The sequence below is a fragment of the Zonotrichia albicollis genome, chromosome 32, assembly GCF_047830755.1.
Source record: "Zonotrichia albicollis isolate bZonAlb1 chromosome 32, bZonAlb1.hap1, whole genome shotgun sequence".
Classification (NCBI taxonomy): domain Eukaryota; kingdom Metazoa; phylum Chordata; class Aves; order Passeriformes; family Passerellidae; genus Zonotrichia; species Zonotrichia albicollis.
In genome coordinates, this window is record NC_133850.1 from 54004 (window position 1) to 66113 (window position 12110).

General features: G+C 52.0%; 1 protein-coding gene across 1 annotated transcript; it reads right to left on the reverse strand.

The window, feature by feature from the left end:
• Positions 1 to 2887: 2887 nt before the first annotated feature.
• OLFM2 (olfactomedin 2) lies at positions 2888 to 10200 on the reverse strand. The gene is given in 8 exon segments (XM_074530176.1): positions 2888 to 3682; positions 3685 to 3906; positions 3909 to 4041; positions 4608 to 4714; positions 5308 to 5527; positions 6012 to 6167; positions 6559 to 6708; positions 9407 to 10200. Coding segments are annotated over 8 exon segments (1443 nt in total). The 5' UTR covers positions 9545 to 10200; the 3' UTR covers positions 2888 to 3365.
• Between the last annotated feature and the right edge of the window lie 1910 nt (positions 10201 to 12110).

The following is a 12110-nucleotide window of genomic DNA, read 5'->3' on the forward strand; positions in this document are numbered from 1 at the left end:
GTTGGTGATTTGTAGTATTTGTTAAAATAAAAAACAAATGCTTTCCTTTTGTAAGTAAATATGCTATGAAGAGGGCTTCAAAGGAAAGGTGATTAGTTACTATGCAACTGTTGCTAAATTCATTAGTTGATGGCCCATATACTGCATTTTTAAATGTTACTGATACCTGATACAGACCATTCCCAAGCTCTTTGATAATTATTGATCAGCCATCTGCATCAGCATCATCTGCATGAGCGGTGATGGCCCAAAAGCAGGACGGAGAGAAAGGGGTTAAGCTGTAGGCAGGAAAGGGAAGGCAGAAACCAAGCAGCGAACAATTGGCACCTGGGCTCCATTGAAGACTAAAAGTGGGGAAACATGGCTTAACTGAGAAATCTGCACGAATCCCCATCCCACATTCTCTCTCTGGTTGCTGTTTCCATATTCCCTGGCCCATTCCCATTCCCAGTCCCGTCCCGGGCGCTGCTCCCGCCCACCAATCCTAGTACAATTATTTGCATAACCCCGCCCTTCCATTTGGCCACGCCCACCGCTAGCTGTAGCCGTGTCCTGTTCCTTCCCAGTGCTCCCAGTAAGAGCGGTACTGGGGAGAAAGTGCTCCCAGTTCCTTCCCAGTGCTCCCAGGAAGAGGAGTACTGGGCGGGAAAGCGCTCCCAGTTCCTTCCCGGGGCTCTCAGGATGGCTCGCAGTTGTCCCCCTGTCGTACCCAGTGCTCCCAGTATCGGCTCCCAGTGCCATGTGGAGCACTCAGGCAGAGGAGAGGTCGTTCTGCTGCCCTGACTGTGGGAAAGGATTCAGGGAAAATTCCACGTTTGTCCCCCATTGGCACATCCACACCGGGGAGAGGCCCTATGAGTGTCCCCAGTGTGGGAAAAGCTTCTCCAGGAGCTCTCACTTGACAGAACACCAATGGAGCCAGCACTAAGAGCAGCCCTGAGAGTGCCCCGAGGGCAAGAAGAGCTCCAGGCTCCATCCTCCACGGGAGGATCTGCGCTGGATGATCCCCAGTGACCCCCATGGGCAGAGCCCCAGTGATCAGTGATCCCTGTTGGGAAGAAACTTGCCTGAGGGCCCCACACCCTCCTGGGTCCCTGTGGCCCGGATTTTCTTTTCATTTCTCTTTGTCCTTTCAAAACACCTAAATCTGGGGTTGAAAATAAAGATGTTGAACTTCAAAGGATGGGGACGTGGGGGGCTCTTCCAGGGGATGCAGAAGATGCTGGGTCTGAGGGTGTTGAGGGTTCCTGAGAGGAACTTGGGGGTTGCTGAGCGCTTTGAGCTCCTGAGGCTAAGGGGCTGTGGCTGTGCTGGGAGACCCTAGCAGAGATTCTGGGGCAGCTGATCAAGGACCCCCTGCCCTGGAACTGTCCCAATGTCCTCCCATCCCTGTGTCCCCTGTCCAGGATCTCCCTGTCCCCACTTTTGCTCCCATTGCCCCCCACCAGTTCCTGTGTGTGTTGGTTTTATGCATTGACATTTAGGAAGGAAGAAGCCACACACCAAAATTATTTTTTCTGAAAAGAGCTGCTGAGAGCTTCTTCTGTGCCTAGCCAAACCAATTGCTGCCTAGCTCTGAGAACAGGCATGTTAATAAGCCAATTAAAGCTTTTAAACTGGTCAGACTTAAAAATGGCACCCCAATAAGTTAAATAGCCCAAAAAAACGCAGCTGTGGCAAGGCTGTGGAAGATGAGAAGGACTTCATGAATGCAGCTGCTATTCGTGAAAACTGAAGCCACAAGAAAACTGTTCCTTGTAGAGAAATCTCCACAGCCATGGCAAGAAAGACTCCTCTCCCTAAGAAAATGGATGAAAGATTATTTTAGCAGAAGTAAACTGACTGAGAATACCAAATTTGTCTCCGTACATTGTCAGTAGGAAAGATAAAAAGTGGTGGGGAGGAGGTGTTCCTAAAGTTTTATTCTGATTCTTAGTACTCCCTCTTTTAGTCCTATTACTAAAGCTTTCTTTATACCCTTTTAAAGTTTTAAGCCTACTTTAACTTCCTTCTAATACTATCTCACAAGAAGAAACAAGTAAATAATTCTAGAGACTCCATGAGCATTTAGCCAACACTGAACCCTCCAGGCCGTATCACCCCACTGCTGGTCACATCCTGCTTCCATCCCAGTCTGGATCCCATTCCCAGTCTCATTCCCTGTCCCAAATTCTCTGTCTGGTTGCCATTCCCATGTTCCCATTCCCATATTCCCTGTCCTGTTCTGGTATTCCTGGTCCAGCCTTTCCATTTTTATATTCCCTGCTCCATTCCCATGCTCCCATTCCCATTCCCTGTTCCCTCTCACCAGGTGCCACCGCCATCGCTCCGGCCCTTGGATCCCTCCCTGCTGTGCTGGCCATATTCCCAATTGAATTCCTAATTAGTCCCTGCAGGGCCCTTTTCCTGCTGCTGCCCAGAGCCAGCGGGAGCTCAAACACACTTCCCAAAATTCTTCCTCCTGTGCCAGGTCTGGGATCTGAGCCCATTCCTGGGATCTGTGCCCATTCCCAATCTCCAGCGGGATCTGTGCCCATTCCTGGATCTGTGCCCATTCCCAATCTCCAGTGGATCTGTGCCATTCCTGGGATTATCCCAAACCTTTAGGACTATCCAAATCCCTCCATCCCCTCTGGATCATCTCCAACTTCTTCATCCTTCTGTCTTTTCTTCTTTTCCATCCTCTTTTCCACCTTTCTGTCCTCTTTCCTGTTTTCCATCCTTTTTCCCCCTTTCCCACCTCTTCCTCTTTGAAAAACAGGTGGGAAAAAAAGCAGGAAAATATCAGAAAAACCCTGGGAGCGAGTAATTAAAATAATACATTTTTAAAATAATTAAAAACCGGGCAGAAAGGAGGGGGGGGGAAGTAATCAACTCCACCAAAGGCCAGAGATATTATTTTTTTATTTGCTGTCGAAATAAAGATGGAATTTGGCCCCGAAATTCCCCAAAAAAAATACAGAAAAACCCAAGGCAGAGCAGCTCCATGCGCCATGAATCCAACGGAATTCCAGAAGAACCGAGGAGGAGAGGAGGAAGAGGAGGGGAAAAAAATGCAGAATTGGGAGAAAAATGTGGGGGAAAAAAAAATCCTATGAGCTGGGAAAAAAATGGGGAAATAAAGTGGGAAAGAGGGAGAAATGGGGGGAAGAGGGGCGGAAAGGGGACAAAAAAGGAAAAAAAGATTAAAAAAGGGGAGGAAAAAAGGGAAAAAAGAGGGAAATGCAGTTGGGACTCACTGAGAACTGGGCATTTCCACCTCATCATTGCATCCCTCTGGAATTATTCAGCAGACGGTAAAGGGGAAGCGTGGAAGCGTAGAAAACAAAAAGCTGGGAATTCTCTCTCTCCCTTGGGAATGTCCATCACAGCTCTCCGGCCGTGTTGATGACGTGGAAGAGTGTGACATTGTAGATGACCTGGTGGCCGTTATTCCAGGTGTAGAGCACCCTCTCCCGCGGGTTGTAGTCCAGCATGGAAATGTGAGAATACTGATTATGGAAGGGGATATCCGTGTACTCGTAGCTGGAAGTGTTCGTGTGGTAAGCAAAATAAATCTTGGCGCCGGCCAGGTGGGAATTGGTGACGTACAGAATCCCGCAGATCATGAAGGACTCGCCTGCGCTACGTTTGGGGTACCCCGTATCCCAGCTCCTCAGCACTTCCAGGGTGTGCGGATCACACGACTCACCACGATATTCCCGGCATTCTGGTTGGTGGTGTAGACAGCCCAGAGGCCGTTCTCATCCACCATGAAGTCGATGTCGGAGAAGCCACCCCAGGAGTAGGGGAAGGTGTTGTTGTAGCCGGCGCCGGCAAGGCTGCGCTGCACCAGGACGCTGCGGGAGCGGAAGTGGTAGCGGACAGCGACGTTGCTCTGGAATTTGTTGTAGTATAAGGAGCCGTGAAGACCACGTGGCCAGTGCCGGCCCAAGGGTGAGGCAGGAGGTGCTGGACAAAGTTTTGGCCGGAGACGAAGTCGCTGAGGCTACGGAATTCCAGCACACGCCGGCCCTTGTAGTAGCCGTCCATGTACCACACCTGGAGGGGAGAAACAGGGTTAAAACGGGGGAAATGGGGTTAAAATGGGTTTTCAAGGTGGGCAAGGTATGATCAAACTCCTTTCAAGGTGGGGTGAAAAGCCCCTCAGGATGGATCTAAACCTCTTCAAGATGGGTTCCAAAACCTCATCAAGGTGGGCTCTAAACCCACTGGAGATGTGATCAAATCCCCCATCCAGGATTTTCAGGCAACAGTGCCCAAAAAGTACAGGTTTTGTGCCCAAATCCCAAATCCATGGTGTGGGGACCACAAAAACGACCCATGGTTCCCAGCCAGGTGCCAAATCCATGGATTTTCACCAGAAAATTGCTGGGAGTTTGCCCAAATCCCCCTCAAATCCAAGATTTGGGGACCCCAGGAAGTTTTGGGGAATGTTAAGGGAGATTTTGGGAGGGGATTTTAGATTCCCTTCCAGGTGCCAAATCCATGGATTTTCAGGGATCACCATGCCTGAAAAGTGTCGAGATTGTCCCCAAATCCCCCCAAATCCCATCAGATCCAGGTGATTTTTTGGGAAAATCCTGGTTTTTGGGAGTGGCCCTCACCCGGCTGTCGGTGCTGGGCGTCATCGTGTCAGTCATCCAGGATCCAAAGCGCGATCCCGAGGCGCGGATGGTGATGGGGTTGCTGACCCCTGTCAGTTTCCCACAGCCTGGAAAAATAGGGGGGAAAAACTGGAATTTTGGGAAAAATCAGGGGTTTGGAAAAGCAGGAGTTATGGGAAAAATCAGGGACTTGGAAAACCAGAGAGAAAATGGGAATTAGAGGGAAATCAGGGACTGGGGCCACAGCGAGGTCAGGAAGGCCCTGGAGGGTCTGGGAGTGGGATTGTAAAAGGAAAATGGGATTTTGGGTGTGTTTTGGGGGATTTTTGGGTGGATTTTGGACAGAATTTGAGGGGATTTTTCAGAGTGTTTTGGGGGGAGCTTTGGCAAAGTTTTGGGAGATTTTGGGATGGATTTGGGAGGGATTTTAGAGATCTTAGGGGGGATTTGGAGGGGATTCTGGAGATATTTTGGGGGACTTATAGGAGGGGATTTGGGGCAGATTTTGGGAGGATTTTTTGGTTTTTATGAGTGGATTTTGGGAGTGATTTTAGAGATGTTTTGAGGGGATTTTGGGCAGATTTTTTGTGGTTCTGGGGCGGATTTCAAAGACAACTTTGGAGAAGATTTTTAGCCTATTTCCACCACGTTTTCTTAGGATTTGAGACAAAATTCGGGACTTCTAATGGGATTTCTTTACCCAGTTTCTGCAGGCAGGCGTGCAGCCGCGCCTCCAGCAGCAGCACGCGCTGCTGTAGCTCCTCGTAGTCGTAGGCTCCCATCTCCTCCTGGATGGCCAGGAGAATCCCAGAGAGGTTCCTGACCTCCTCCTTGAGGTGCACGATGAGCCGCGAGTCCGCCTTGTACTGCTCCAGCACCGGCAGCAGCGGCAGCAGCTCCCGCATCTTCTCCTTCAGATCCTGCAGGAAAAAATCAGGATAAATGGCCCCAAAATCCCGGGATTCACCTTTAAATCCTGCAGGAAAAAAATTGGGAAAAATGACCCCCAAAATCGCAGGGTTCACGTTGTTGTTCCTTCAGATCCTGAGGAAAAAATTTGGGAAAAATCAGTCCTGAAATCCCAGGGTTCACCTTCCAATCCTGAGCGAAAAAAATACCGGGAAAAATCGGTTCAAATGTCCCAGAGTTCAGGGGTTTTTTTGGAAGCTGTTTGTTCCTTGGGATAAATGGGGATGTTCAGGTTTGGGAATTCCAAAAACAAAAATTGGGGATTTTCAGCTCTGGAAGCCCCAAAAGGATCCTGAGGCCTGATCCCACGGGAAAAATCCTGACATGTGGAAGGAATAAACAAGCAGAAAACTGAAATACCGTGGGAATAAATCAGGGGAAAAAAAGGGCTGGAACACTGGGACTTTTTTGAGATAAAAAGTGTCAATTTCTCACCTGGAAGCTGCGGGCGTTGAGGGCTTTGTGGCCCTCAGAGGCCACGCGGAGCCGCGAGTCCAGGCCCTTCATCAGAGCCTCCGTGTTCCGCACGTACTGCAGGTCCCGGAAGGTGCGGAGGTCCAGGACTTCCATGGATTGGGAGATGTTCTGCACCTGGAGAGGTCGTTAATGGGGTTAATTACAGTAATTAATGGGGTTAATCAAGGTAATTAATGGGGTTAATCACGGTTATTAATGGGGTTAATCACGGTTATTAAGGTCATTAATGACCATCCTGGTAATTAATGTGGTTAATCACAGCAATTAATGGGGTTAATCAGGCTAATTAATGGGGTCATTAATGGCAATCTCCATAAGGATCCTCATCCCTGGAATCCCACAGGGATTTTCCCCTCAGTCCCAAATCCCCACATTCCCAACAGCAATTAACCCCTCCATTACCCACACAAGTTAATTCATTAACAAATTCCACAATAATTAACCCATTCCCGTCAATTAACTGATTAATCAGCAATTGGTTCTGGACCATTTGGGAATTCCCGACCTTTTCCAGGAGCTGCCGGAGCTGGAGGCTGCGGAGGTCGCGGGAGCAGGATCCCTGCACAGGGATCACGGCGGTGCAGAGACATTTTCCGTCCGGAGCCTGCGCCGAGGTGAAAACCTGCCAGCCCTCATCTGGGCTCTGGAAAAGGGTCTGGAAAATCGGGATCGACACCTCAGAATTCCCAAAAAACACAGGGAGATCTGGTAATTCCCGGTACCAGAGAATCCTGATCCCAAAATTCAGTTTATTCCCATTTATGTCTCTTTTCAGCCTCTTTTCCCCTGTTTCTTCCCCATCTTTCTTCCCCCTTTTCCCTCTTTTCCCCCATTTTCCCTTCTTTCCCTCCCTTTTTCCGTTTTTTCCTCCCATTCCCTGGCAGATGACGTCACAACCGCACTGACGTCACACTCGACAGGAAAAAAAATAAAGAAGGGAAAATCCCTCCAGGATTTCCCCAAAAATTCGGGATAAACCCCGTAAAAAAAACCGGGATAAACTTCGGGAACTACCCCACTTGGCCCCAGCCTCAAAATCGCCGGTTTTCCACCCAAAAGGGAAGATCCGGAAATAAAATATTCCCAGGGAAAAACCGGGAGCGGGAGCAGCCGCAGCCCCTCCCCCAGCCTCTGGAGCCGTCATGAATCCTTAATTAGGGAGCGTTAATGAATAATTAATGAGGGAGAGTTAATGAATAATTAATGAGCGCGGCCTGGCCAGGGGGAGGAGCTGGGAGGGGTTTGGGATTTTTGGGGGAAAAAAAGAGGGAAAAAAGGGAGAATTTTCCAGGGATGGAGGCGAGATTTCGGATTTGGGATTTTGGGAGAAAAGGGGAATTTCCCAGAGATTTGGGATTTTGAGGGGAAAAAAAGGAATGGAAGGGGAAAAAAGAGGGAATTTCTCAGGGATGGAGGCAGGATTTGGGATCTGGGATTTGGGGGGAGAAGGGGGGAATTTGGGATGAGAAGGAAAGTAGGGAGAGGAATTTGGGATCTTTGGGGGAAAAGGAGGAATTTCCAAGGGAAGGGACCCCAAATTCAGGGATTGTGACTCAAACATTCAGGAATGAGGGACCCCAAAACCCAGGGATTCTCCCTCATTCCAGAAACCCCAAAATCCAGGAATGAAAAAATAGAGCGCTCTTCCAATTTTTTTTTTGGGTGGTGTGAGAATCCAAATTTTTCTTCCTAAATCCCTTTTTTTTCCTCCCCAAATTCCCAATTTTTCTCCCCAAACGCCAAATCCCCAGGGCCGGACTGGGAAATTCCATCCCATCCCTTTGGAAGGGGAGGAAAAAAAATTTTTAAAATCTGCTTTTCCCCAAAAAACTCCAAAATCCTGGGGAAAAAAAAATAAATTAAAAAAAAAAAAAACAAACAAACACCAAAAAACCCCCATAAAAGCAAACAAGGAAAAAAAAAAAAAAAAACACCCTCCTGGGATTTTTGGGCTGAATTCTGCTCATTCCTGGTTTTTATTCCAGGGGCCCGCTTCCCGGTGATAAATGAGGGACAAGGGTGGTTAATGAGGCGCTAATTAACGTCCGGCGGCCGCTAATTACCCCGCAGAGTTGACTGACAGCTGGGGGGGGGGGGGGGGAGCTGGGAATGCGGTCCCAAAATTTCAAGAAATCACAAAAAAAACGCCCAGAATAAAAAAAATAGCCTCCAAAAATCCCCCAACCCTCCCCCCCTTTTCCAGGCCTTCCCTCCCACCCCCCCCAAATTCCAATCGGGATTTTTCGGGGAGGTTCATCTAAATTTATCCCAAATTTTCTCCTCTTCCTAAAATTCCCAGCAATATCCAAAGCTCCGCTCCCAAATTTTAGCCCCCCTTTCCAGAAAACCTCTAAAAAAATGATTTTTAACCCCCAAAACCACCCCCGTTCCAATTTCGGGGTGGAGGGGGGAATAATTTTGGGAATTCTTTTTCTCCCGCAGCTGCCGCAGTCCCAAAATTCTCCCAAAATTTGGGTTTTCCAGGGGCAAAATGGGATGGGGAGCCCCCAAAAAATTGCGGGGGAGGTCCGGGGATGATCCCAAAATTGGGGGGGGGGGAGGATCCCAAAATTCCCGGTGGGAATTCCAGGGGGGGTTCCAGCACAATTTTGGGAAGTGGGGGCAAGAATTGGAGGGAGAATTTGGGGGGGGGGGTGTCCCTAAAATTTGGGTTTTCCGGGAGGAATTCGGGGGGGGTGCCCAAAACCGGGGGGGGTCCCCAGAAATCGGGGGATGCCCGGAAGGGTCCCCGGGGGATTCTGGGGGGTCCCGGGGGTGGCAAAGGTGGGGGTCCCCAAAATTCGGGGGAGGTTCTGGGGAAGTCTGTAAAACGGGGGGGGGATTTGGGGGGCTCTCCAAAACCGGGTGGATTTCGGGGGGTCCCGGTGCTCCGGGAAGAACTGGGGGGTGTTCCGGGGGTGGCAAAGGGGGGGGCCCCAAAATTCGGGGGTGAGCGGGAGGATGCGGGGGGTGCCCGGGGGTGGGGGTCCCCAAAACCAGAGGGAAGGGATTTAGGGACGTTCCGGGGGGGTTTGGGTGGTCCTGGTGCACCGAGAAGCAGGGGGGGATTCAGGGGGTGGCAAAGGGGGGGAGTACCCAAAATTTGGGGGTGCCATGGAGCCGGCAAAGGGGGTCCCCAAAACCGGGGGGGCAGAGTGGGGGTCCCTGGGGGGATTTCGGGGCTCCGGTGCACCGGGGGGGGGGGTTCTCCCCACCACCCCACCCCCACCTCTGCCGCATCTCCTGATCGCAGCCTCCGCCAGCCCCAAAAACCCCCGAAATCTCCCCAAAAATCCCCCACCCAAAAAAAACCCCAAAACCGACCCCTCCCGGTACCGGGGGGGGTCACTCACGATTTTCTCGGATGTCCCGGCCCGGGACACGGCGGTGCCGTTGAGTCCCACGAGCGACGGGAGGGTCTGGGACATCCAGTTGGTGACCATGGCCATGGTGCTGAGCACGGCCCCGATCTTCAGCAGCGGCACCGTCATTGTCGCCGCCGCCGCCGCCACCGGCAGCGCCCCGTGCCCATCACCCCCCCGGTGACACCGGGAACCGGCAGCGGCTCGAGGAGAGCCCCCCCCTCTCCCTCCCTTCCTCCCTCCCCACCGCAGTAAAAACGCGGTACCGGGAACCGGGAACGGGAACCGGGGGTGGCACCGGGAACCGGGACCGGTTCGGGCAGAGCCCCCCGCCGTAAAAGCGCGGCACCGGGAACCGGGACCTGCTACCGGTGGTGGCACCCTCAGCTCCTACCGGGGGTGGTACCGGGAACTGGGACCGGTCGAGCAGAGCCTCCCGCGCCTTAAAAACGCGCTACCGGGAACTGGGACTGGCACCGGCACCGGGAATCGGGGGTGGCACCGGGACCCGGTACCGGCCCGATCGGAGCCGCCCCCGCAGTTTCAAAGGGGTCCCGGGGTGGCACCGGGAGCCCCCAAAGCCCCCCCGGGGGTGTCGCCCCCGTCCCGGGGCTGTCGCCGGTGCCGGTGCCGGTGCCGGGCCCGCTCCGAGCCGCCCCCGCTGGGAGCGGGGCCCGAGGCTGACGTCGCTGCCGCTGGCCCGGGGCCAGCCCCGAACGGCCCCGAAACGGGGCGGGACCGGCACCGGCACCGGGGGCGGCTCCGGGGCGGGCTTGGGGCGGGCTTAGGGGGGGTTTGGGGCGGGTTTAGGCCGGGATTAGCGAGGGGTGGGTTTAGGATGGGTTTGGGGCGGGTTTAGGGCGAGTTCGGGGTAGGAACCCCCCAATATCTCAAATTTAGGGGACCAGAACCCCTGAATCCCCCCAGGGCCCCCAAAATCCCCCTACCCGCGCGGTTTTGGCTTTCTGGGGGGGAATTTTGGGGTTTTTTGGGGGAGAATTTTTTGGGGTTTTGGGGGGAATTTGGGGTGTTTTGAGATTTTTTTTTGGGGAAATCTGGGCGGTTTTGGGGGGAATTTTTGGAGTTTTTGGACAGCTCCTTTCCCCCAGTGTCTTCGGCTGTCCCCAGAGTCCCCCCAGTATCTCCCAGTACCCCCCGTTGTCCCCCAGTTCAAACTGGGCTGTCCCCAGTGCCCCTCCAGTGTCCCCAGTTCCTCCCCCTTCCCTCCCCCCCCCCGCGCTGTCCCCGTGTCCCACTCCCCTCCCCCACGGCCACACCCAGCGCCATCCCCGCAATTCCCAAAATTCCCGCAATTCCCAAAATTCCGGCCGCCGTCGTCCCCCTCCCCCTCCCAAAAAAAACCCAGATCCCAAAAAATTCCCCCCACAAAAAAATTCCCCAAATTCTCCCCCTTACCTGCCTGGCGCAGAGGAGGAGGAGGAGGAGGACGCTCGGGGGGAGGAAGCGCATCCTGACCCCCCCCAAACCCCCCAAAATCCCCCCAAAACTCCTCCAGGACCCCCGAAAATTCCCAAATAATTCCCAGCCCCCCCCCCCGCTCGCCCCCCTCCCCACCCCGAAGCCTCCGCGCAGCCGCAGCCTCGGAGCCGCCCAAAAGAAAATCCCGAAAAAAAAAACCGAAAAAAAAAACCCAAAACCCCCCAAAATTTGGGGAGGGGTAGCCGGGGGGAGGTGGGGGAGGGGGGAGATGATTTTGTGGGGATTTGGGGGATTTTGGGGGGGAATGTTTGGGGGGTGGGGCGTGGTCTCGTGGTCCCCACCCCCTCCTTTCTTCCCCTCCGTCCAAATCCCCCAAAATTCTCCGAAATGGCCCTCAAATTCCGCAAATCCCCCCTAAATCCCCCAAAATTCCCCGAAATCACCTAAAAACTCCCCCAAATCTGCTCCACACCCCCCCCACTCTGAAATCCTCCTCCCCAAAAACCCCAAATCCTCCCCAATCCCCCCCAAACCCCTTCCCAACAAAACCCAAAACCCCTAAAAAACCCCAAATCCCCCCCAAACTCTGCCCCACGCCCCCCCAACCTCAAATCGCCCTCTGAAAAACCCCAAATCCCCCTAAATTCCCCCCAAACTTCCCCCAAATCCCTTTGATCTGGAGGGTTTTTTGGATTAGGGAGGATTTTGGGGGGGATTTGGGGGAAATTAAAAAGTACTTGTGGTTTTTTGGACGGGGGGTTTAGGGATTTGGGGGATTTGGGGTTTTTTTTGGGATTTATGGGGAATTTGGGGAGGATTTGGGGGATTTTAGGGGGATTTGGGGGAGTTTTAAGGGGGTCTCCAGTACCCCCTGGAACCACTCCCTACATCCCCCATTAACTAAATCCCATATTCCCCATTAAATAAATCCATTCCCTATTCATTAAATCCTATATTCCCTATTGATAAATCCCATATTTCCCATTAACCTTGTATTTCCTATTAATAAATCTCACATTCCCTATGAAATAACTTCAGTTTTTCCCTATTAACAAATCCAATTATATCCTATTAATAAATCCCATTTTCCTATTAAATAAATCCCAAAATTCCCAATTTTAGGCCGTTTTCCATCCATTTTAAGCTCCAAATCCCACCAAAAAACAAAAAAAAAAAAACCCCAAACAAAATATTCCAATTTATTAAAAAAAAAAAAAAAAAAGAGGGAGAAAGAAAGACCCAGAATTACCAGAAA